At 34.7% G+C, this 27,377-nt stretch overlaps 2 protein-coding genes and 1 long non-coding RNA gene across 4 annotated transcripts in view; 1 reads left to right on the top strand and 2 right to left on the bottom strand.

Moving 5' to 3' along the window:
* Nucleotides 1-1,463, bottom strand: part of mew (multiple edematous wings) — a 312,635-nt gene extending 311,172 nt beyond the window's left edge. For both annotated transcript variants that reach the window (XM_069820246.1, XM_069820255.1), the window contains exon 1: nt 1,135-1,463. In XM_069820246.1, the coding sequence (XP_069676347.1) occupies nt 1,135-1,316 (182 nt within the window). In that variant the 5' untranslated portion in view covers nt 1,317-1,463. The remainder of the gene's footprint in view (nt 1-1,134) is intronic.
* A 344-nt stretch (nt 1,464-1,807) lies between these two features.
* The window catches only part of LOC138695891 (uncharacterized), a 209,759-nt gene continuing 184,189 nt past the window's right edge, over nt 1,808-27,377 (top strand). The window contains exon 1 of the long non-coding RNA XR_011331203.1: nt 1,808-1,988. This is a non-coding gene — a long non-coding RNA (uncharacterized lncRNA). The remainder of the gene's footprint in view (nt 1,989-27,377) is intronic.
* The window catches only part of LOC138695883 (uncharacterized), a 67,335-nt gene continuing 49,901 nt past the window's right edge, over nt 9,944-27,377 (bottom strand). The window contains exons 4-10 of the mRNA XM_069820227.1: nt 24,494-24,710; nt 22,421-22,562; nt 19,841-20,199; nt 18,872-19,092; nt 14,610-14,848; nt 13,826-13,973; nt 9,944-11,821 (exon numbers count right to left, since the gene is read on the bottom strand). Of these exons, the coding sequence (XP_069676328.1) occupies nt 11,521-11,821; nt 13,826-13,973; nt 14,610-14,848; nt 18,872-19,092; nt 19,841-20,199; nt 22,421-22,562; nt 24,494-24,710 (1,627 nt within the window). The 3' untranslated portion in view covers nt 9,944-11,520. The remainder of the gene's footprint in view (nt 11,822-13,825; nt 13,974-14,609; nt 14,849-18,871; nt 19,093-19,840; nt 20,200-22,420; nt 22,563-24,493; nt 24,711-27,377) is intronic.

Below are 27,377 nucleotides of genomic sequence, written 5' to 3'. Positions count from 1 at the left end.
AGGTACTCTGAGTCTGTAAAGTGCAACCTATTCGTTTCTGAAAATTGTAGTTTTATCCTAAGGATACATATATCAACTTTGATCTCTGGAAAATTACCTATATAGGCTAGGTTAATGGTAACATCGCAGATTTTCACTGATGCTAATTTAAGCTGACTCGACGATGGTAGTGGCGGCGTCGTCCCGCGATTATGAGATGAGATGGTGATGAGACTGTACACCTGAAGAGTCAATATTCTGTGACATTTGGTACGGTATACAACCAAGACAGAAAAGCAAGAAAATCACATTCAGTTAGTTCAAAGAAAAAAAGAATGACAATGGAAAGAAAAAAAAAGCGAGTACTACAATTGCTCTTTACCAATATCTCTTTCCTCTGCTCGTCATTGTAGACTGAAAATTCCACATTGTAGGCTACTCGTCGAGATTTGAGTGCAAGCGTACCACGGGGTAAAATGTTACAATAATTAATAATTTCATTAATTTCATCACGTTATTAATTGTGCTTACATGTGTTAGAAATTGTAACTATCGTCTGGGTTTGGATTTAACTTCACTATTATACAAATACAATTATTCTATGTTATTTTTCACGATTCTGTGTGATCATAATTGATTCAGAATAATTGTTACTAACTATGCTGAAGATAATAAAAAAAAAAAAGAAACCCGCAAAAAATCATTTGTATTCGCGCCAAAATGTCATGTTAATCGTATTAGAGATAGTAGCTATCAAATAGATTCTGGAGTCAGGGATGTCCACAATTTTTGCCGCCAATAAGTTTACGTATGCAGCGTTACCGTATACGCAGTTTCATTTGTAGAGCACCATTAATATTAATTTTTAAAATCTATTAAGAACTATTAATTAAACACTCCACGTTTGTACACCGTTATAATAAATCCAGTAAACACTGTCTAGTGACACAATGAGAAAGATCACAACTAGCTTCTGGCATAATGCAAGAGTGTAAAATAAAAATTGATCTCTAGTTTTTATATCAGACTAAACACTGCACATAGTTTGGTGCGCTATCATGTTTGGAAATAACATTAAATTAATTACAAATCAGCTCCTCCGGAATAATGCAGTAAAAATAAGAAACACATGCTAATTTTGTTCAATGAGCTTACCAACTGTCTATTTCGTTGGATACTTCATCAATTGTCTGGTGTTCAGCAACTGAATATCCGAAGTATGAGCCAGGAGTGTCACCGATTTTAATAACAGGTAGACGTGATTCGAGGTTAAATGTCAACACGCCGAAGGAATGAAATTGCACTAAGACCACATACCACAACACGTATGATTTCATTATTGCAATATTCAATCGTTTATTTCACTTGCGTATCCAATTAAAATGACTGGCAAACAGAATGTACTATTAATTGACACAGTAAACAAGCATCGCTATTTCCCTCCAACATGAATCCTACCGCCTCAACAGCACCACACAACCGACTGACCCACACTGACCCGTCCTTCGAGTTGGGAGATGTTTGTCATAACTACCAACATGACATTTTAGACAAAATTCCCTCCATTATGAATATCCCTCAATTGTGCTTATCGTATGGCAATATCTGAAAATAACTACAAGAATAATATTATTATTTGTGCAATATTATGTGTGTATATATTCAATAGAAAAGTGTAATGTAAAATTAAAGTTATATGTCTAATTATTCCTTTCCTGAGAGTTAAACCATACTCAAATCACACAATTTCTGAAATCGGCCAGTTCCTCCCCCAACCCGTTTGCACATCGTTCCTCGATTGTTTTATTTATGCCATCATGGAGTCTCTTTCTGTGCATGGTTTGTTTTTTTTTTGGAGGTTTTAGTTTAGTAGTCTTTGATTAATGTGATTAGGTTCAGATAAATGAAACCATAATACAAAATGACGTGTTAGTGAATATGCATTAACTTCATCGCCATGTAGCGAAGACAGTTATCTGGTAATTTGTTTTCAAAGTAGACCCAAATTGGTATGTATTGTATTTATATATTGGGCGCGCTTCCGAACAGGGGCAGAGGCATTTCTCCTAAGATTAGAGCCCAGTTTAGGTGTGTGTGTGTTAATCGAAAAAAAAAAGACATAGAAACATGCGTCCTATTCTAAATATTTTCTAGCCCCTTATTTTCGATTAATACACACACCTAAACAGGGCTCTAACCTTACGGGAAATGCCACAGCTCCTGTTCGGAAGCGCGCCCGGCCTACCTAAATTTCTCCTAGATTTAGATATTATGTTATGTCCATACGTACCGAAAGTCATGTACACGCAGTAGTATCAGAAATATGAAATGTCATTGATTACCACCTGAGTACGTATGGACGCCAAACTTTAAAATATAGGTAAGCAAACTGTTCCAGCGGATTCCATAGCTGTGTAGTGTCGAGCCTCGAACTTAAGGAGAGGCGAGACAAATGTAGATTAGTATAGTTAGCGGTATTTCTTTACAATTGCGTTACCGCCTTAAGGTACAAATGTATTTACCTACATGGTTTCTAGTTGAGTCATGTATACCACAAACAAAAGAAGAAGTGGTAATACGGTAGAAAACGTTGACCAGAATGACGGACATCAATGACATCATCGAGGATCAGTAATAGGTTAGGTTTGATTTGTTGAGGTTTATGCTGTGCTTTGCACGTTATACGTTTTTTGGTAGGTATACCAGAAACCTGAACAATCCAAACCTAATCTGTCACTGATCCTCGATGATGTCCGCCATATTAATCAACGTTTTCTACCGATTATCGAAAAACTGTGAGAAGTTGCTGTGAAAGTGCGGGCAAGTGGGATTGCTCTGTCAAGGTGAAACGAGTAAGCGGGAGAGGCAGCACATAGGTATATCTCATTTCCGTGCCTTTCTGTACTGTTCACAGGGAAAAGGCGAGTTTTCGTAATGTCGAATCAGTGACAGGTTAGGTTAGATTAGGTTACAGGCTTTTGTTGTTCCTTGAAAGAAAGGACACATTCTTAGTCAATTCAATGTAAGAGAATCACGCATATAACTTACTCCATGTAGGTATTAGTTTTCCATATATCTGATATTGTGTCTGTTAACCTTATACAAAAGTGAAAGATGGCTTCGTCACCATAGGCGGAGAGAGAACAGTTTCCATGGGGAGGGGGGGAGGCAAAGCAAAACCATAGAATCCCAATATAACGAGGTTACTGGGGATATCATTTAGTTACTCCCCTGTTATGGCTTGAGCGTAGTACGGTATATCGGAATATGATCATTTAATAAAAGTATTTTTAGGGTGCATGTTTCTTATAGTGTTACATCCATATCCACGATGTTTCGGACTGAGTTGTATAGGGCTTCAACTGTAGGTCTACTACAAATTATAATAGTGCATAACCATAAGCAGAGTTATGGGAGGATATGTGGGAGAACTGCTTCCCCTCCCCAAATTTGTCTGAACTCTTTTTTTTCTATTAACATTACAAAATATTGAATTCAAAAGACTTTTCTTGCCTTTGTTTATGAATGGGATATTATTTATAAATGCTATCATCGTACCATCTTCCTGGAAAATGGTTGTTTTCACAAAAAATCTTTGGACTATGGTTGTTTTATGAAAACTGCTGAAAATTTTCACTTCTTTAACATGGGACTATGGTGTTTTTTTTTTTCACCCTAACACCTAGGCCTAATTCAGTAGATAATGGCCACTGCAGACTTCTAACACAAGAGTACAGGCTGTTGCAAAAGAAATATTACAGTGCTTCCATTCCTCAAACGAGGTATAGAAATTCTTATACATTCAGAAATTTAAAATAAATATTATAGTCTAGACACATGATCTGAAGACATTAATTCGTCAATATAAGCACAGAAACTTAATCATGAACAAAAGCAAGAAAAGTCTTTTGCATTCAATGTTTTCTAATGTTAATAGAAAAAAATGAGTTCAGACAGGTTTGGGAGGGCAGTGCCCCCCCCCCCCCCCATAATTCCGCCTATGTTCGTCACTGAACGCTGAAGATTCCACAAAACCATTGGTTTCTCTTTAAGTTTATGTATTCGTGCAGAAAGATCATCAGAGCATGTTGTCATCTAGATTCAGGGCCTGCAGTGATTATAGCAAATGGAAGTGCAACCATTTGCATAAAATCTGCCACACTTTATTCTATTCTGCCCGTCAGCGAATTTTTGTAGACTGCATGGCTTGCTCCACTGTTCCTCACTTGCCTGACCAGTGGTCAGTTGACTTTCTCTTATTGATACAGCTTTGTTCCTTAAATTTCAAATACCACTTACAACTTGAATGACCATTATGTAGATATGCTGCAAAGTTGTTTAGGAAATTCCATTGCACACAAATAACAGACCTCTGAAAGTGGAAATCCATACACAAAAAGCTCTCCTGTCTTTGATGGCAGTCATTTTTTCACATTGCCCTGCTAGTGAACATTGCTTACTACTGCTGCAAGCTTTGAGCACATGTAACAGCTTGTTCAACCTACTGTAATCCACTTTCAAGACAACTTTTATCAATTTCACTATACTGCCATCTAGTAACTGGGAAAGAAGTCATGTTATAACCATAACCCTGATGGAATTGAATCGAGTAATAGCTTGCAGCAGTACTTACGCCTAGCACTCGTTACCAAAATATCTATTTTTGACAGTGCAGACTCTAGTCGTTATCTTTTATATGTTGATATTTCATAATATGAGAATGGCAAATGTGATATACAGGGTGTAAGGGGTATAAGTGCCGTCCTTTTCACAGTCATCGCGGACGGTCTACAGGATCAAAAATTGTCCATACAACATGAGGTCAAAAATGTATAGTTTTCCCAGAAAAAAAATTTCTTTCCTTATTTTATTTGCGTTATACTGCTTATATTGTGAGTAAAATTACGAAAACAATTACATCAGTAGGTATATCTAGCAAAGAGTTAATATTAGTTTAAATAAATATTTGTGTTCTATTACGTTTTCGTGAAATTAAATAATAATGCCGCGGTCTAAGGCATGCCACCTAGGACTCATGTTACGGAATACGCGTTGGTTCGAGTCCTCGTGGGGAAAGAAATTTTCTCATGAAATTTCGCCCAGTGTACGGGACTGGTGCCCACCCAGCATCGTGTTGCACTTGAGGAGCTACGATAGGTAGCAAAAATCCAGTTTCATAAACCAGCTATAACGGCTGGGGGAATCATCATGCTAACCACACGATACCTTCATACTGGTTGGATGATCTTCCACCTCTGCTTCGGCGTGTGGACGTGATGCCAGCAGCCGGCTGGTAGATCTTGGCCCTTCAGGGCTGTAGCACCATGGAAATAATAATGCATGCTTAAATTTGTTAATATTCTGGCGTGAGAGATGTGGCAACATGTTTAACAAGATTCATGCTGCTGACAGCAGTCTGCACAGATGTACAGATCAGCTGAGTTCAATCAGTCAATCTTCTTAATGTATCCAGCTGTTTGCTGACAACATAAAGTCCACTATAGTCCGCTGTAGTCTATTCAGTTGTTGTTTTTCACGAAAAATGAGGGGTATTTTGATCGGTGTTCATTATAGATGCCTGTTGCTAGTAGCCAGAGTTGGGATGTAGTCAGTATATACTGCAGGGCTGTTTCTTCTGCAACTGGTATTGATGAGTTTAATTTACTTCTTTTGTGGTTTATGGATGGACAGTATAGAAGAATGTGTTCCAGATCTCCATTATTACACCACAGACAAGTAGGATGGTCAGAAATGTGAAATCGGTGTAGTACAATTGAGTGACAATGTGACCTGTTCTAGCTCTTGTTAAAAATGTTTGAACATGTCTGGGCAAGTTTTTGTACATATTCATGTCATTTGGTTTCTTTTGTACAGACTGTAAAATTTTTCCTTTGTCAGGAGAGAGCCAATTGTTGATCCATAGGTTTGTAAAATGAGACTTTACTGAAGCAAAAGCACTGGATAGAGATATCACTTGAAGAGGTCTTAGTTGCAAATATGTTGCCTGTTTTGCAATATTATCGACTTTCTCGTTTCCAGGTATACCACAATGACTAGGTATCCATTGAAATGTTATTTCCTTTTGGAGTTCTTTTAGTTTACTTAGTTGTTTCTGAAGTGGAATAATTCTATATGCATATAGGTTTGGTACATATTTAATTATATTAAATATAGCCCCCTTGGAGTTGGTAAGTGTGCAAATAGATTTTTCAGAAATTTGAGAAAAACACTGAAGAGCAGCATCAATAGCTAGCAATTCAGTGTCAAGACTGGAGGAGGATGAACATGGTATGAAATAACTTTCTTGATATTTTGGAATATAATACCCTGCTCCTGATGTCCCATTATTAGGATTTAGAGATCCATCTGTATAAATATCAGCTGAGTTCAAGCTCCATGTTTATAGGTCTCCTTCCGAGCAGATAGCAGTTCAGTACAATTAGGCCTATTCAATAAACAACTTAAATGTCATTCACAATTCACGAATATCATGATATGTTATTAATTTATGGAGAAAGTCTTCTTAATTCAAGTACGGCAAGAAGGATGTACAGTCAACATTTTCCGCAAAGAAGGTTACCTAATCGGTGAACTTTTGTAGCAGTTTCTCAATGATTATATTATTAGAAACTAGGAGTCTCTTACCCTGTATCGAAAACCACACAACGAGAATTTTCTTTAAAAATGATACTGCTTTACGGAAGAGGAGAGATTAAAATTTTGCTTTAAAGGAAAAGTTCGTGTGATTTTGTGCAGTAAACCGTTATTGTTTATTTTTAGACGTACAATAAAAAATGGAGCAATATTGTTTAAATAAAATGTATGTATGTATGTATGTATGTATGTATGTATTTATTTATTAACACTACAATTGGGTATACACCCGGTGGTAGTGATATATAATATACAACAATTGCAATTACGTGAAATAAAATAAAATAAACTTAAATGAAATAAAATAAAGTAAAATGTAAATCTATAAATAGTAGATGCAATAAACCTAGGACTATAAATAAAAACTATTCTATAATAATGCCTACGTTAAGCAAAAGTAAATTTAACTTATAAGTACTTCTATTTCACTCAACTATTTCCAATTTAAGTAATTACATATCAACTTAATGAATTACATACGAACTTAATTACATATCATCTTAATTAATTACATATCACCTTAATTTATTTACATATCAACTAAATTTCTTAATTAATTATAGGCCTATATCAACTCAATTAATTACATGACACAACTTAAATAATTACACTGCACCTCAAATTTTTTTTTACAAACACAACACCCATGCCCGAGGCAGGAATCGAACCCACAACCCTTTGGACCAAGCGATAGGGACATACCGTGCTCGTACCGCTTGAGCCAACATAATGCTCCATTAATGAGATTGAAAGTTTGTATTTGCTGCTCGTTTTATGTAAACAACAATTGCCCTGTCTGCACCTGCATTAGAACAGAGCATTTGTTTTGTACCGGTATGTCTGTATTGCAAAATGTCTGATATTGTAAACTTTAATAATTAGTTAAATACTGCAACTAGAAAAAAATTGTGAAGACATTTTTTCTTCCTTATGACATGAATAATCATCAGTTAAAATAATGGCACGAAGGTCTTATGGCCTTAACTCTGCCAGCGAAAATAAAACATTATTATTATTGTTAGTATTATTATTATTATTATTATTATTATTATTATTATTATTGTTGTTATTATTATTATTATTAGTATTATTATTATTATTATTATTATTATTATTATTATTATTATTATTATTATTATTATTATTATGTGTGATCAGGGCTGCAAGCTTAAAAAACTGTGAGAGTTTCTTTTCCGATTCAGTACAAACTATGTACACCAAAATTGGATTCAATGTGAGTGACATATTTTTGTAATTGGGAAGATCATTTAGACTAGTCACTGTATTTTACGCAAGTTAATCAGTGTAACCGGTACACAAATAAAAATATCTAACACATTTTCGTTAATGCAGTCACGCAAAATTTTTCTCATTCCATGGATAAAAATTATATAACATTTAACCTCTATAGAATGTGAAGCATATTGTAGATAATTTGGAAAGTAAATTTCAAAGAACAGGTAATAAAGAAGGTTCAAAGTGAAATTTGCAATTATTACTTAATAGCATGAAAATAAAAGTGGTATTTAGTTGTAATTGATACAGTTTTTATTGTGAATACCTTAATTTTATTGCATTTACTTTTTAATGATTGTAAGAAGCCGTCTGTAAGATAAGCTGTAAAATTGTCTTTGAACTCTTCCATTTTTACTAGGCACACACAGATTAAGGGATTGTTTTCTTCATTTTTTAATCTTCTACCATAATTTTAGTTTTCATCAGACTTCTTTTGTACACTAAATAGTAAAATTACTAAAAAGATGCATAATATGTATCCTACTGTTTGAGAAAACAAGATTGCAACATCTTAATCAGTTAACATGATCTTCAGTAACAATATTTAAATGTGACTTGAAATCATGTCATAACTTTGAGTCCTATAAATCCTCCGTAGCCAGGACGTCCCTTGTGATAAATTCCAACTCCAGAAAGTAGCATTGGTGGTTCAGGCGCTACAGGTTGAGCATCTAGGAATGGCACAGTAGTTTGGGCTGCATCTTCGTTAATATCAGAATGTGTAAACAACAAGAATTGGTCAGATTTTGAATCAACAACGGATCCCGCTTTTGTCAGAGTTGGTACATCTGGTTTGTAGATAGGCAGTTCTTTTCTGAAACAGGTTTGTATTATGCACTTTCTTAGATTTCTATGTTCATAAAAAAAAACATTGCTGTGTATTGCCGTTCAAATATGTAGTTACTGAGCGAGGTGGTTCAGTGCTGAGACACTGCACTGGCATTCAGAAGGTCTCAGGTTAAAATTCGAGGAGTTGACCAATCAGATCGGAATTTTTAATGGTTCTCAACCATAAAATAACCAGAAAACTAGATATTTAGTAAAAGGCAAATGCTTTACAGGCTCCCACTTCCCCTACAAAAAGAAAGAAATATAGATAGTGTTTTGCAGGACCTTATGATGGACATGTGACCTGTTCTAGCTCTTGTTAAAAATGTTTGAACATGTCTGGGCAAGTTTTTGTACATATTCAGGTCATTTGGTTTCTTTTGTACAGACTGTAAAATTTTTCCTTTGTCGGAAGAGAGTCAATTGTTGATCCATAGGTTTGTAAAATGAGACTTTACTGAAGCAAAAGCACTGGATAGAGATATCACTTGAAGAGGTCTTGGTTGCAAATATGTTGCCTGTTTTGCAATATTATCGACTTTCTCGTTTCCAGGTATACCACAATGACTAGGTATCCATTGAAATGTTATTTCCTTTTGGAGTTCTTTTAGTTTACTTAGTTGTTTCTGAAGTGGAATAATTCTATATGCATATAGGTTTGGTACATATTTAATTATATTAAATATAGCCCCCTTGGAGTTGGTAAGTGTGCAAATAGATTTTTCAGAAATTTGAGAAAAACACTGAAGAGCAGCATCAATAGCTAGCAATTCAGTGTCAAGACTGGAGGAGGATGAACATGGTATGAAATAACTTTCTTGATATTTTGGAATATAATACCCTGCTCCTGATGTCCCATTATTAGGATTTAGAGATCCATCTGTATAAATATCAGCTGAGTTCAAGCTCCTTCCGAGCAGATAGCAGTTCAGTACAATTAGGCCTATTCAATAAACAACTTAAATGCCATTCACAATTTACGAATATCATGATATGTTATTAATTTATGGAGAAAGTCTTCTTAATTAAAGTACGGCAAGAAGGATGTACAGTCAACATTTTCCGCAAAGAAGGTTACCTAATCGGTGAACTTTTGTAGCAGTTTCTCAACGATTATATTATTAGAAACTAGGAGTCTCTTACCCTGTTTCGAAAATCACACATCGAGAATTTTCTTTAAAAATGATACTGCTTTACGGAAGAGGAGAGATTAAAATTTTGCTTTAAAGGAAAAGTTCGTGTGATTTTGTGCAGTAAACAGTTATTGTTTATTTTTAGACGTACAATAAAAAAATGGAGCAATATTGTTTAAATAAAATGTATGTATGTATGTATTTATTAACACTACAATTGGGTATACACCCGGTGGTAGTGATATATAATATACAATAATTACAATTACATGAAATAAGATAAAATAAACGTAAATGAAATAAAATAAAGTAAAATGTAAATCTATAAATAGTGGATGCAATAAACCTAGGACCATAAATAAAAACTATTCTATAATAATGCCTACGTTAAGCAAAAGTACTTCTATTTCACCCAACTATTACCAATTTAAGTAATTACATATCAACTTAATGAATTGCATACGAACTTAATTACATATCATCTTAATTAATTACATATCACCGTAATTTATTTACATATCAACTAAATTTCTTAATTAATTATATATCAACTCAATTAATTACATGACACAACTTAAATAATTACACTGCACCTCAATTTTTTTTTTTACAAACACAACACCCATGCCCGAGGCAGGAATCGAACCCACAACCCTTTGGACCAAGTGATAGGGACATGCCGTGCCCCTACCGCTTGAGCCAACATAATGCTCCATTAATGAGATTGAAAGTTTGTATTTGCTGCTCGTTTTATGTAAACAACAATTGCCCTGTCTGCACCTGCATTAGAACAGAGCATTTGTTTTGTACCAGTATGTCTGTATTGCAAAATGTCTGATATTGTAAACTTTAATAATTAGTTAAATACTGCAATTAGAAAAAAATTGTGAAGACATTTTTTCTTCCTTATGACATGAATAATCATCAGTTAAAGTAATGGCACTTAAAACCCCTTACACCCTGTATGTGTGATCAGGGCTGCAAGCTTAAAAAACTGTGAGAATTTCTTTTTCGATTCAGTACAAACTTTGTACACCAAAATTTGATTCAATGTGAGTGACATATTTTTGTAATTGGGAAGATCATTTAGACTAGTCACTGTATTTTACGCAAGATAAATCAGTGTAACCGGTACACAAATAAAAATATCTAACACATTTTCGTTAATGCAGTCAGGCAAAATTTTTCTCATTGCATGGATAAAAATTATATAACATTTAACCTCTATAGAATGTGAAGCATATTGTAGATAATTTGGAAAGTAAATTTCAAAGAACAGGTAATAAAGAAGGTTCAAAGTGAAATTTGCAATTATTACTTAAGAGGATGAAAATAAAAGTGGTATTTAGTTGTAATTGATACAGTTTTTATTGTGAATACCTCAATTTTATTATATTTACTTTTTTAATGATTGTAAGAAGCCGTCTGTAAGATAAGCTGTAAAATTGTCTTTGAACTCTTCCATTTTTACTAGGCACACACAGATTAAAGGATTGTTTTCTTCATTTTTTAATCTTCTACGATAATTTTAGTTTTCATCAGACTTGTTTTGTACACTAAATAGTAAAATTACTAAAAAGATGCATAATATTATCCTAATGTTTGAGGAAACAAGATTCCAACATCTTAATCAGTTAACATGATCTTCAGTAACAATATTTAAATGTGACTTGAAATCATATGTCATAACTTTGAGTCCTATAAATCCTCCATAGCCAGGACGTCCCTTGTGATAAATTCCAGCTCCAGAAAGTAGCGTTGGTGGTTCAGGCGCTACAGGTTGAGCATCTAGGAATGGCACAGTAGTTTGGGCTGCATCATCGTTAATATCAGAATGTGTAAACAACAAGAATTGGTCAGATTTTGAATCAACAACGGATCCCTCTTTTGTCAGAGTTGGTACATCTGGTTTGTAGATAGGCAGCTCTTTTCTGAAACAGGTTTGTATTATACACTTGCTTAGATTTCTACGTTCATAAAAAAAAACATTGCTGTGTATTGCCGTTCAAATATGTAGTTACTGAGCGAGGTGGTTCAATGGTGAGACACAGCACTGGCATATAGAAGGTCCCAGGTTAAAATTCGAGGAGTTGATCAATCAGATCGGAATTTTTAATGGTTCTCAATCATAAAATAACCGGAAAACTAGATTTTTAATAAAAGGCAAATGCTGGACAGGCTCCCACTTCCCCTACAAAGAGAAAGAAATACACATAGTGTTTCACAGGACCTTATGATGGACATGTTTCAGATGTGGCCACTAGATGATAAAACATGAAATAGAGAGCCAGTGTTTCTTTTCCAACAGATAGTCACGGTATAATCTTCCATTTACAATGATTATAAATAAAACTTAAAATAACTTTTTCTACAGTATTTATATACAAAGTTATTGACTACAATACTAAATTACCTTACAGAAAAATGCATAATCATTTTGAGAATTCTTATCGATAAAATGTATTTGTGACCTTGATGGTGGATTAAGAATAATTTGGGGGGTAAAGTTTCAGTTGTTTGATCTGTCCATTTTTTCAAATGTTCAATAACAATTACTGTACGTCCATAACTAATTATACTATTATAGACATTCTTAATAATATGAATCTAGTAAGAGCATGTTCAGTCTTAGACACAAAAAATGACTGATCTCGTGAATTTGTCTAAGTCTAAGCTCCAGGTTCACACGATTAGGAAAAGATGTTTATTTTTTTTGCTCCTAGTTTATCCCTTGAAACCGTATATATTTGTTATAGATTATTTATAACACTTGATCTGTAACCAGACTGAAAAGCAACAAACAAACAGTCCACATCTGTGGAGTAACTGTTAGCGCGTCTGACCGCTAAACCAGGTGGCCCGGGTTCGATTCCCGGTTGGGGCAAGTTACCTGGTTGAGGTTTTTTCCAGGGTTTTCCCTCAACCCAATATGAGCAAATGGCGAGTAACTTTCGGTGCTGGACCCCGTACTCATTTCACCGGCATTATCGCCTGCATCTCATTGAGATGCTAAATAATCTAAGATGTTGATAAAGCGTCGTAAAATAACCTACTAAAATAAAATAAAAGCAAACAAACAAATCAAAGGAAAAACAGACTGGAGTCTTGTATAAGAAATTCGTTCATGTTTAAATCTAAGCTCTTACGAAATCAACCAAAGTCTTTTGGAGGGGACTTAGCATATGTCAGCTGTCATTTTTTTTTTCTAAAATAGTGAATTAAGTTACCATGGATTCTGCAGGTGACGATACTTTCTAATACTGAGATTTTTATTGTGCTTCAGTTTCGGGACAGTAATAACCATCTAATAAATTAATAAGGGTGATAATGTTGCTTACATCCGTGGCATACCTAAAGCTACGATGCTTGCAAAATAAGCAACAGACATGGCATATGCTTCCAAATTTGGAATGCAGGAGGCATGTCCCAATCTAAAGTCTGCTGATAAGATTAAACAGCTTTCACGAAGAACTGCTGTAGCATTTTTCAGTTCGGAAACAGGCCATGCCTGCTTTGGTGATCATCTTCAAAGAATGGCAATAGTCTGACGAACAGAGTACATTGGGTGGAAAGGATGTAGCTTCAAACAAGGAACATCTGTTAGATTGCAGACGATTGGACCCAGGGAAAGGGGTCCAAAAAGATCTAACGAGACTCTACTAGGAAGCAGGAGGACTAATGGTGTGAAACCAAGCTCCAGTCATTTGAAAACAACATAAATTAATAATCTGTGTCAGGCCACAAATGATCTGAAGTTATTTTTATAATCTTTTGAAAATTTGATCATGTGAGAAGATATAAAAATTAAAACCTACGTGAGGAAATCTCATTCACAGTGACTTACCTGAAGGAGATGTGAAATGGAAGGAAATATATTATCAAAATCTTAAAGTTGCGCAACAAATGTAAGCACAAGACATAATTTGCTTACATACCGGGGTTCATGAAGAGAGGCTTGAGTGTTGTCGTTTCTGTACCATTTACTTTTCTGATGCAGATTGTCTAGAGTACCAGCTGTAAAATTTAAGGGCGTGACCATGATTTCCAAATTCAGATGTGTTTCCACTCGTCTGAAACGTATACCTGCAAATAAATGGATTACAGAATTACCAATTGTGTAAGAGTAGTCCATAAAAATGACACATACAGTATACATAAACTGCATGCATTCTTGTTGTGAATGTTGACTTCTAGGAATTTTCTTCCAGGAATTACAGTAACAATTTGCTCTAAAAGTTATGTTCTCTCTTTCTGTATAATTAAAAAGTACTATAATTTTTGGCTTCACACTCAGGTTAGTTTAACTAATTGAAATCATCTGTGATTAAATATTGTCTTAAAATGCAATATTAACCAAGTATGTAATAGCTGTTCAGCTAATTTTATCTTTTATTGTGATGATAAAATGGATCATTGGATTTTTTTAACCTTCCTCAAATTGCAAGGTATTTTTTAATGTGTACACTATTTATTCCTGGAGAAAGGGAAAGTCATTTTTTATTATAGATTTGCATTTATTATTTATTCATTCAATTATTTGTTGTCTCTTATAATGTTAAATTTCATCCTGCTTCTTGCTACTCTAAAAATACATTTTATAATAGGTTTTTATTATAGTTTGATGAACAAGAATGATAAATTAATGAGTTCTTTAATGAGAGAATTGATCAGGTCTCTTAGCCTTCAATTGCTTTCCTTCATTGTGTTTGACTGCTTTACCTGTCAATACATATCCTTCAGGAGCTACCAGATCATCCAGGTCAATAGCCCTCTGCTCCCAGCTGAGAGTGTGGTAGTCCTTTCCGTTATATACATTATAATCTGATATCCTGTAGTCATCAACAGGTTGCCATTGCACTGAATTCATGTTGATACCTCCACGTGGCAGTAGTCCTGCCTCTTGAATCTGCAGATGGATTACTCTGTTTTTCTTCACAAAACGCAGTCCAGTTACTACCCTGCAATAATTATTTATTTATGTATTCATTTATCTATTCATTTTATTTATCTATCTACTTTGTTTATTTATTTTATTTATTCATTTATAACTTTCTGTACGTAAAATTTTATCTTTATTTTCCACATAAGCCCTATCCATCTAGTCATCTTACTCTCATCTCTGTTCTGACCTCTTACCTTCATGAGTCCAGGCAACCTTATTTTGTTTCTCAACTGGACATCTTTTAACACCTTTCTGGGTAACTTTTCCTCTCGCAATCTTCTCGCATATATATAGCAATTCAATGTATTTGCGAATACATAATCTGTTTCAATGAAATTCCGAACTAATTTCAAATGTTTGTGATCGATTCCTGTATCAGGTATGGTTACATCATTGTGGCATTGCCAGGAGTACCACCACCTTCACAGACTATTTAAAACTATATATTTTCTAATTCACTCTTCTGCCTGAAGTTGCATGTTATATTCATAATCAGTATTTTTCTACAAGTAATACAATGGAAAATTGTTAAACGCTTAACTTCAATACAAAAAAATGTTGCCTATAAGTTGTTAATGTATATTTCACTTGAAAATAATTTTATTATCTCATAAATTACTTTTTGTATCTGTGGGAAATATAATGAAACTTCGTGTATTATTATATAATACAAGAGGAAAATACTGCACAACTTTAAATTCCCTGCTTTATACTTTGATGGAATATGTATATACAACTTTAGTTTTGCGACACTCATGGGACTGCAATTACCTTAGCGTGTAACATCACAAACGTTTGATTCAGGCTTGTACCAATATGTAGGCAATGATACAGTCGAATGTTCATACAGCAAAAACTGATATATTGATGAACCCTGTTGCAATGATTAATTTGATTTGTCCCATCGTATTTCTTACATTTTTATTGTGTTTTATTCATATGTACAACGATGGTCAAATTTTGGATAAACCCTGACAGAATAATAATTATTTCTTTTTTTTTTTTTTAATTCACTTTGTTTTCATGTTCAATTTTCACTATTCACTTGGTATCACCCTCTTAAAGATGTTTTCCATTATTCCATCTATCCTCCTTCATACTTGTGTTGACCAATCTTAACATTCTGTGCCGTCAGTGTGTTACAATACAACTCTGCTTCAAGGGCACTTGAATCTTAACAGAATTTGCCTTTATGATTCCTTCCTGATGACCTGGAACTTTTCATAGATTCGAGTGTTATTTGTTAATGATGACAGGTGCAACACAGAAAGAAATCAGCTTAGAGACTAAATTAGCTGCATTTAGTGATTTAGATTGGGGATTGAAGCAGACTGAAGTGGCTGAAAAGTATGGATTTGCACAAGCAACACTCGCAACATTCATAAAGAAACGTAAGGAAATAGAGGACAATTTAAAAACTGTGGCAGCAGAAAATGTTGATATTGCTGTCTTGAAATGGTTTAATTTCTCTAGTATACCACCGGATCGTGTGAGTGTGGTCGAAACAATGACAAACACGTTTATTTCTGAAAGCCTTATTTCCAAAAAACAGAGTACATTTAAGTTACTGATGATGTAAAAAAATGAATGAATTTTAAATGAATTTGTATGCCAAGTAGAGTAATTAAAAAAGTGATTAAAAGTTATTTTATGATATGTAATATTATCTTGTACTTATTTCTACTATATTCTCTTTCAGAACATGAAGATGAGTAAAATTTAACAACCCCTCAATACAACCATAACCCTGATACAATGATGTAATTTTCCTAGTCCCCAGAAAATTGTTGCGTGAACATCAACTATATTAATAAAATATTCTGATTTCCCTATCCTAATTTGATTCATACATGCTTCACAATATCATTATGATGCATCCACTGCTCTTACCCTCCCTTCAACAGCATTCGATCTATATACCTCTTTTTCCTGCTGCACTATATTATGCGTGCTCTTGCTTGCACTACTGTGCAACGAGTTTGGTAAGCCTGGTATAAATTCACAAAAGCATTCTCGCTAAATGTTTACATGGACAGTGATGAGCAGGCACATATCCTGCTCAGCTTCCTAGCTGCCCACCCAGTTATACATGCTCATAGCAAAAATCATTTACCGCTCATAAACACACCTCAAGTCTACCGGTACTTATATTGCTAATGTGTAACTTAAAAATCTCCAGTATTTAAACTATAATAAGGCACATTAAACTGTAGTGGATTACTGCATTCAACTTGATGTTACTTAATTTAGCAATATTGATTTGTAAGCAATACTTACAGTGCTTTCATGCATGCTACGTCCCTGAATGTAGTTAAATAACCTAAAAATGTTTCTTGCTTAAATTAATTTAAAACCTTCTTTTAAGAAAAATCTGTTTTTAAGTAAAATATTAATTCCGCAGAGATTCGTTAAAATGGTGTTGTATTGTAGGCTACTATTATCCTTTTGTATGATAGCACTGTAGTAATGATGATTTAGATTTTGCAGTTAGGACGTGACATCTAACAAGGAAATTGAACGTAATTTTCTATTTAATATAATATTGAAGTACCATTCAACCATAGATTTTAATTCTTTCTTTCTTTCTTTCTTTCTTTCTTTCTTTCTTTCTTTCTTTCTTCCTTTCTTTCTTTCTTTCTTTCTTTCTTTCTTCGTTTCTTTTTCTTTCTTTCTTTCTTTCTTTTTTTCTTTCTGTCTGTCTGTCTGAACAATAATGCTGTATATCAGTTTCAGCTTTGTAACTACTGGTAGGTCATTTTAATTTTTCTATTAGAAACATACGTATGTTCTGTACAGTTTCCACAATACAGTAGAATCTCTCTTAACCAGCACCAAAGGGACTAGGCTAGTTTCGGATACGAGATTTTGCCGGATAATCGAATAAATACCTATATATATATATATATATATATATATATATATATATATATATATATAAAAGTTCGTATTTCATGGTGCCAAATGTTGAAACTGTAGCCATGTGGAGCTCATTTTTCTCAGTTGCTCATAACTGAATAAACATAAAAACTGTGTGGAGTTTCCTTATTAAAATACATCACACAACACAAATAATACACTAATTCTAGGTTCGAATATTCACTGAAAACGAAAGTTGGTATAAACTTCCTAATGTGGCAACACTGATGGCCCGAACATAATTAAATAAACATAAAAACTGTATGGTTTTTCTTCATTAAAACATCACACAAATTAATACGGTAATTTTAGGTTCGAATATTCACTAAAAACAAAAGTTCGTGTGAATTTCTTAATGTGGCAAAACTGATGACCCATACTGGCAATGTGGCAGATTTTATTTTATTTTTGGGGGGGAGGGGGCTCAGCCAAAAGTGCCGTTGTTTTGGTACTGCTGGTTATTTGGGTGCCTGTTACGAGAGATTTTACTATATAATTACATACTATTAAATTCATACAAATTTGATTGCGGATTTCAAACGGAAATTATTTATCTTATGAAAACAGGGAATAATTTTTTAGAATACTACCGGTAAATGAATAAGTAAATAATGAGTAAGCACATAACGAAGTTTGTTTCATTTTTGTCTATATTCTTGTTTTAATGTTCAAAAATGCATTTTATCTGCACCTAGAGTTGTGTTAAAAAATAATACTGTTGGAAAGATACACACTATCTACCAAAAAGTAATTGGGCACCCAGGATTTTACGTGCTAGATGCCATGTTTTGGCGGCTACTATGCAGTGGTATGCAGGCAATAATGTTCACCGGTTGGACTGGCCTGCACAGAGTCCTGATCTCAATCACATTGAGCACCTTTGAGACGAATTGGACCGGCGATTGAGGTTTCGGGAAATGCAGCCAACTTCCATTGTCCAACTGAGAGCCATATTGCAGGAGGAATGGCGACTCATTCCAGTGGATATTGTACACAAACTAGTGGAGAACATGCCTGACAAGGTGGCTGCTGTTGTAGCAACAAGAGGTGGTAACACGAGGTTCTAAAGGGGCAAAAACAGTGCCCAATTACTTTTTGGTAGATAGTGTACAAAGAGACTTACTTGTTGTTAGCAATGTCTGACTTGACTTCCCGTAAGTTGAAATAGCGATCAGACTTAGGTCCCTGTTCATCACACAAACAGAAGCAGTATGAGCAATGCCAAAATATCCATCGCCACCAGCTATCCACTTTTGTTGTTCCTCTGTTACACGATGATTTCTTTCCAAAAATACGTCCATTGTCATATTCAATCCATTTATAGCGTCTAACACTTCGACTATCCTATACAGAAACAACAAAATTCAAGTCAAATTTACACTATATTGACAGAATAATATTGATATTATTATTATTATTATTATTATTATTATTATTATTATTATTATTATTATTATTATTATTATTATTATTGTATCAGTGCTGCATTTTACACTTTGTAGTTATATTGAAGTATCAGAATGAAAAATTTCTAATTCACACTTTCATTAATTTGTGCTTCGTATTCAAATTTATCTTTTATAAAAAAAATAGTCCTCATATCATCGTTGGTTTTATGAAACCTCCTATGTGACAGAACAGAACATAGCCTAATTTTTTCAGGAGGAACAAAAAATTATTTAAATATCAATAGGCGTACATAAGAAAGTACATTAGATAATTTGGCATAAAATGTTGCTGAATAGGACGGACATAAATGACATCATTGAGTGTACGCCCATTGATTTTTAATTAATTTTATCTTCCACCTGAAAAATTATACTCTGTACTGTCACATAGGAGGTTTCACAAAATCAATGACGATATGTTGACTACAGCAAAGAAATTATTCGAATTGACAAAAATAATATGATCATAGTCTAAATGAAATGTCACGTAAATGCTTGTAAAATAAGAAGTTTTGACATTAGTTCCAGTAACTTATAATTACATTTTTGTTCAAGTTAACGAAAGTAATAAAATTATAAGACATTGTTGAGTTAATTAGTTACACAGATTATTACAATACTTCACTGCATGTTAAAAAACTCACCTCTTGACAGACCCACATGTGTGAAGTAATGAATTCGCAGTTTCTGAGTTCACCATTGCAGCGTTGTTGCTGGTAGGGACAGAACAGATTATCATAGCATCTATGACTCCTGGCATACGAGTAATAAGCACAGTTTTCTCTACAAGTATTTTCACTGTTCATGTCCACTTCATTTTGAATGTGTCCCTGTAATAGACGTGTCACTTCTATGTATGTTTCCCCTTCAGAATGTCGCCGTGGATCACATCGCCACATAGCACGTTCAGCAGTTTTCATTGCCTCTTTCAAGGCAGCTACTTTCTGGATTATTCGTTCCTGGTAACGTTCATGCATCAACTCAGACTCAACCGTGAAGGTTCCTGCATAAAGTAATGTTTCGCATTGTATATTTGTATACAGTATTTCACATCATAATCAGTGATAGAGTTAAACATACACAAATGAAATGTAAGAGGAAAAAACCAGGTCATATCATTTGGTCAGAAATTGGTGTGAAGGATTTAGGGCATCTGCAACAATAATAAGAAGAGAGAGAAGGAGAACCATAACAATTCTTAAAAATATTTAATGTAGTTAATCTTATAGTTCTTGGAACGTTGGAGATTGCTGCACAGCTCATTGCTGCCTATAAGACATCGTTTTTCAACACATGGCAAACTGAAGGTGTAATCTAAACCAGTGGTTCCGAACCAAGGGGGAATTTTGAGGGTTTTAGAGGGAATGTGTTTACTGAATGTTGACTTGTGCCAGGTTCACTGAAAGTTGACTCTTGTGGACTCACCTTTTTACTAGGTACTCTTTTCATTTTTATTTTTCCAATTCTTTGCTATGGCAATCTTTACTATTTTCATTTTCTCACAGCACACCACTGGATCATTTGTAGTACAGCTGTTGAAAATGGGTGCTATAAGGTAAAGTTATTCCCAGTACAGGCAATAGAGATCCGCAGGATCACTGGCAAAGGTTTGTCAAAGTGTGTTGTAGCTCAATGTATAGTACAGGCATCAGCAACCAATGGCTTACTGAGTGAACTGTAATACAGTAATTGTTGTTGTTTAGTTAACTGTCTGAAGATAGTTCTTAACCTTAAAAATGATACCAACAAGGCATCACTTAAGAGACAACTAGTCAGGAGATAATGGGGTAGGGTGGGCAATTCCTTGCTCCCTCCATTGCATACATCGCTGATTAGCTACAGATTACACTATTTAGACCAGATGCATACAAACAAAATTGTTATTCCAACCTGACTGTGGTTTTTCCGTGGTTTTCCACAGTTACTTAGGCAAATGCTGGATTGGAATTCTCATTGCTATGGTCCATTTCCCTTCCTCTCCCATGTAGAAAAAGAATTTAGATTTCATGTCATTCATCTTTTTTATCTCATTTCATAGACACATTCAGGTCAAGACGCATGTTTTCGTCTGCTTACGGGGAGGGGGGGGGTTCTCTCCGCAACCGTTCCTGGGTTCCCAGCCTTCCCCAATATCTCTGTCAGGATTCATTCCTTAAGAGTACTTCCAAGGGTGCTTTGACACCTTGGATGGGCTGTCAGAATGGATCCTGTGCTGCTTGGTCACCTTGGCAGTATGAATTTAGGGTGTGGAGGTTAGGGGTGCCCCCCATTGGGTGACCAGGTAGGGGATCACATGCGCCCAGGGGCTGGCACACCTCATCCTCATTCTTTCCATAAATTCGGGGTGCACAATAGGCCTCAGTATGGCCGACGTGCAAAGACTCGTCCCTAACCCGCCCCTAGCCATCGTTAGGCTACCTAATCTAACCTAACATCCCGAAAAATGATCTTTATTTTGCTCTCGCATAAAACTTCCAAATCAACTTAATACACCCAGCTAGGTGATTATAAAGTTCGCCAACCTCTTGAAAAAAAATATATTTGTACAATTCCTAACATCTGCACCTGCGAGATTCCACGATCTACTCAGTATAGTTTTTTTATCAGAATAAGTTTTTTTATCAGATTAAAGAAAGGAACTTATATGTTATAAATTTAACTTTATATGAAATAAATTGTATTTTAAAAATCGTTGTCTTCGCATTTATATCGTACTTTAGTACAAATTTCGCATTTTTAGTACATTTTCCACTTTATCGCATATTCAGAATTCATTAAAAAGGAAAAATGAAAATACAAAAGCACAAGCCTATATAGCCATTTTCCATTTTATCGCTTTTGCACCCCTCATTATTGTGCTTTATATGCATGTTGAATTTATTGTTATAACTTCGGCACTCAATTGCAAATACACGGCCGAACACTTTTGTTTCCGTGAGTACACTTTTATTATATTAAATATGTGCAATTCGAAAGTTCTTGGTTTTTCTTGTCTGACATTGTGACCTCTAAACAACTCTAGTCTCTTAATCATACTGCATATGTCTCGACATCAACTGGTACTTGCCCATTCACTATTTGTAATCTAGTAAATATTCATGGGAGTTACATTATTGTAAAGTAAAGTTCTTAAATTCCTCTTTGATAGTTAGCCATGCCCTGTTTTTCCCATTCTGAATCAAGACACAGCAAAGCATATTTCGAGAATTGATTGAGAAACATACCTTTTTCATACAGGCGTAACAACATCCATGAGAACTGCATCATGGCATACCCTTTCAGCTCCGTTATGGCAACTGAGTTGTATAGATTGTAAAGCAGCTGTTGTAGAGATTGTTGTAAATTGCACATGTTTGTCCTTGATTCCTGAAATAAGAATGCCATTTCTTTGTTTGGATAAAAGTGTTTTCTATGTTTTCAAAATTCTACTTCAAATTATCTAGCGTTACGGTTTCAGTTCCTCACAGCACTTTGTAATCAACGTCAATCGCTTCTTTCTGTTCCTCGTCACACAATTTCTTTATACGGTTCTTATCTTCCTTCACCATAATATGACGTCAACTTTGGAATTTTTACCTAGTGTCGTCAGAGATTGCTGGACTTTATCACAATGTAAAAGTAAATTAGAAAGGGGTGTTTTATTGCATGAACTCAAAGTTTTAATAAGTTGCTAGATGTGATGCTTTGTACCTCAGTGTAATAAATTTTAATGGTAATCATATTACTAACTTTCTTAAATTTTAATTTGCTAGTAAGTATTACAGTTCTGATCTAGCTACCATTATTACTTTTGTAGCTTTTGTCATATAAATTCTGCGTTTATTGTTGTAGATCAATTTTTAGTTCTTTGCCTACATTTTACTTGTATTTATGGTGTGGTGGTGTGAAAGAGAAGGCTATTGGTCTTAACTCTTCCAGAATAAATAAATAAATAAATTGTTATATTATTATTATTATTATATAAAATTATTATTATATCAAATATATAAAATATGCTAATTTGCATGGATTAAGCTTGGATCCATTTAATGTGTAGTATATACTTTTTGAGTTTATCATGATATATCCTTACTTGTTATTATTGTCAGATATTGCTATTTATTTTGTTGCATTTGGTCAAAGATTATTGATGACTATTATATTGATTGTATTCCATCTCACTGCCATTTCTATCATTCATTCTCATCATCAATTCTTTTGTTTTGTTGTTGTTTTCTAATGCCAGGCGTTTGACAGTAAAGTCATTTGACCCCTTGCACTCCAATATTTTTCAAAGATATTATCATAGCCAGCCACTGAAGCACAGATTTTGAGGTGTTCCGAATCCATTTCTTGGTTTGAGTTGCACAATGGGCAGTTAGGGGACTGATATATTCCAATTCTATGCAGGTGTTTGGCCAAACAATCATGGCCAATCTAAATGCAGCTACAGACGATTTTCGTGGTAAATCGGGAATTAACTGTGGATTTTGAGGCAGAGAGTTCCATTTTTTCCCTTGGGATTGTGTTATCAAATTTTGTTTGTTGAAGTCTAAGTATGTAGATTTAATAAATCTTTTCACAGAGTAATACGTAGATTTAGTAACAGGTCTGTAAGTAGCAGTGCTGCCCTTATTTGCTAAAGCATCCGCATTCTCGTTTCCCAGGATTCCACAATGGGATGGTATCCATTGGAATACAATTATTTTATTGAGTGATATTAATTGAGAGAGCATTTTAGTTATTTCTGCTGTTTGAGATGAAGGTGTGTTTTGTTTTGTATCTTGTGCTAAACTGTAATTGGCCTTGCGCTGTTGTTTTGCACGTTAATATTCTAAATAAATAATAATAATAATAATAATAATAATAATAATTATTATTATTATTATTATTATTATTATTATTATTATTATTATTATTATTATTTGATGCATGCCTGATCTGAAAAGAGAAAATGCAAGACGGAGACTGGGCGAGTTTGTACAATCTCTTATATTTTCATTAAATTGAAGAATAATCCTATTTTCTTATGGTCCGTAATTCATTTACAATCAAGTTGTATTGCACGTTCATATTTATTCTAAAGTGCCTATTTTAAGGGTTTCAAGTGTCTGTTTTATGCGTACTTTGTTGAATTTTCATTTCGCATTTGTTTCCATAAAAATTGAATTGATGTTTGAGAAGAATAAGAATATCTTTCTCTTCAGATTCTGATAATTTGGTGGCGATGAAAGAGTATTAATGTTCAATAAAGATAATTTTATTGGTTCATGTTTCACAAGAGCAAAGGAAGTAAATTTCATTAAACATAAGTTTACCTGCATGATGTCTTTTATTTTTGTGAAGATTCCTAGAAGTGGTGATCTTTTTTCACGGAATTTATTAGGTACAAAGAGATAGTGAATACTGTCCATAAGGCTAAGTATTGAAGAGGGTTCATGTGACACCACCCAAGTTGCAAAATTCTCCAGGGTGTGTCGTTCGAGACGCCACTTGCCCTCCTCAGTTGTGTTGTCGTATCCTCGTCTGATATACCTGCAAAAATTCATGTTTCTTAGTACTGTTTTGTTAACGTTCTTTTAAAATTGAGTGACCATTCAGAAATGCCATAGGATAATATCATCTATTTAATAATCGCCCTGGTTGCTCTTCTCTACATATCCTAAATCCGAATCACGGTGAGTGGTGCTTGAACAATTCAGTAGCGTAATCATATTTACTGTTCCCAAAGTTATGTTCAAAATGTAGGGAATGTTTTTGTCAAGAATAAGAAATGGACAATACAATGTACTGTACTCAACAAAAGATGTGACAAATTATAACTCAGTTCCAACTGAGATTTCGGAAGCCACCTTCAAGAATTGCAACACTGTTAGCTTGGAAGAAACGAGCATTTGATTCTGGTAGCGTCAAAAATAGACCTGGAAGTGGTCGACCAGTCAAGAGATTCAATTCATGTGCTGGAGTTGCCAAATCCAACAAGCGGTCATCTCGTAGATTGATACGAAAGTAAGCGTCAGGACTTGGAATACCAAATTCAACATGAAGGATTTATTGGTGGAGCCATTTGCACATGCTTCCGTCAGTGAACTTCGTGATGCTGATATCAACAAACATAGCGGCATTATTGCTTCAGGAGATTCCTACAACTTTTATCTCGAGGAAATGTTCCCTTTACAGTTGAGCGTACGATTTACTGTGCACATAAATCGAGTGTTATTTTCTGACCATAGAAAAATGCATACTTCTTCTTGCGATGAAACACATTGCACCACTTGTTATGTTGCTACAAATTATGTGATTGGGCATATTTTTTTAAAAGGCTTCTTAATGAAACAACCTATCTGGAAATGCTTTGTTTGATACACCAATTCATTGAAAATGGAATTGTGGACTGAGTATGGTTTCAGCACGACATGACAGTGCACTGGTCCATTCCGTGCTAACTGTTCGTTACTTCACAAACGATGACTTTCCAGGAAGATGGATTAGCCTTTAATCTTCATCAGCATCACTATTAACGTGGCCTTCACAAAGACCCGATTTGAAGTAAATCGTTACGATTCTAATAATGAAGAACTACGAGCTGTTGTGTGGGTCGCCTTCACAATCAAAACATCAGTTATGTTATAAAAAATGTCACAAAAGACCTGCAAACGTATCCAGCACTGCAGTGATAACAATAGAGCTAGACGGACCCATTACATCAATAGGTATGTAAGAGTACCGTATCTTAAGGTCCACTCTGTAACTCCTATGGAAGGGAGATAAATCTGTATTGTAGCCTACCAGGAATCCAACCTATGCCGGATAATGTAAACCTTAAACGTACTGCTTGAGTGACAGCTGAGGATTACTAAGAGGATAAAACTTGTTTTGCTATTGGATCAAAATCAGCAGCATTTATATTATATATCAGTGGCGAAGCTAAGGTGTAAATAGGCCTACTGCGTAAGCTGAAAAATCTGCTTACCTTGTATCGTTTTATACAGCAGATGTTTCTCGGCTTTTCTATCAAATTTTTTTGTGACACAGACCCTACAAGAAGATTATGACCACTCATTTTCACCCCTACAATATGACTTATTTTTCTCAGAGCTCCCTGTTTGTCAAGAATATTTCTTATACCATGGCAATATAAATGTTCTATTTTGTCTTCCTTCATCTACTATTTTAATATGTAGTGTCGATCTCCTATCTTTGTAAGCTCATTTTATTTCATGCACCCAACTTTAAAACGGTTTCTCTTTTAATTCTACAATTAATGACCTCAATGTTCTCTCAGTATGAGCCATTTTACACAAAATTTATATGTAACACACACACGCATGCACTTTTTATTATACTAATTCAGCAATGCAGCGCATTCACAGAAAACCAACATAGCGCGGTGTATTATATCGCAGTTTAGACTAGCCCCGCATCCTTCTACTGTATCGTGGCGAATCGATACCTTCTCCCCAGCCGCTTCCTGTCATATGAGGCTTCTGTCATAAGCCTCTTACAGTGGAGTCTGCCAACAGTGAATTTAATACATGGAACGATTGGAGTGAAACAGAGTGTTACGATACATCGTTATTTCGAACTTATATTGCTCCTAGATATATTAACTCAAATGTTTTGGGTAGGCTAAGCCTCAAAAGCCTCGCCACTATTTGTTACAATGTGGCTGTAAGTTGAACAGATTCTGATAATGATTTGTCTATTGTCTTCAAATCATTATCGTAATCTGCCACTACTATTTGTTGCTGTTCGTACTACTGTTGCTGCTACACTACTACTGCTGCTGCCACAGCTAGCCTACTACTACCGGACCACCCATACGAATTGTGGGCCGTCCCATAAATATTTATTATGTTGCCAATATTTTAATTCCATATAAAAAAATATTTGTGATTATTTTGTCTTCCTCTCCCTAAAGATCGGGCCGGAATCCCTGGCGCCCAGACCCCCCACTCGAGAGGTGTCTGTACGTCCCCCCTATGGGCGGTCCTGGCTACTACCACCACCACTACTACTACTACTACTACTGCTACTGCTGCTGCTTGTAAAATTATAAGTAGAAAGTAGTTATGGTGCAGAAAATTGCTTACGAAATTTTCACTGAAATATGCGAGTTTTCAAATATCCCAGATATTGCATTTGCTTGTATGTACAACAATGATTTTTCTTAGACTGTTAACAGCATATTATTCATATTCA

Source organism: Periplaneta americana, chromosome 1 (assembly GCF_040183065.1).
Source record: "Periplaneta americana isolate PAMFEO1 chromosome 1, P.americana_PAMFEO1_priV1, whole genome shotgun sequence".
Lineage (NCBI taxonomy): Eukaryota > Metazoa > Arthropoda > Insecta > Blattodea > Blattidae > Periplaneta > Periplaneta americana.
This window is presented reverse-complemented; position numbering and strand designations above follow the sequence as displayed.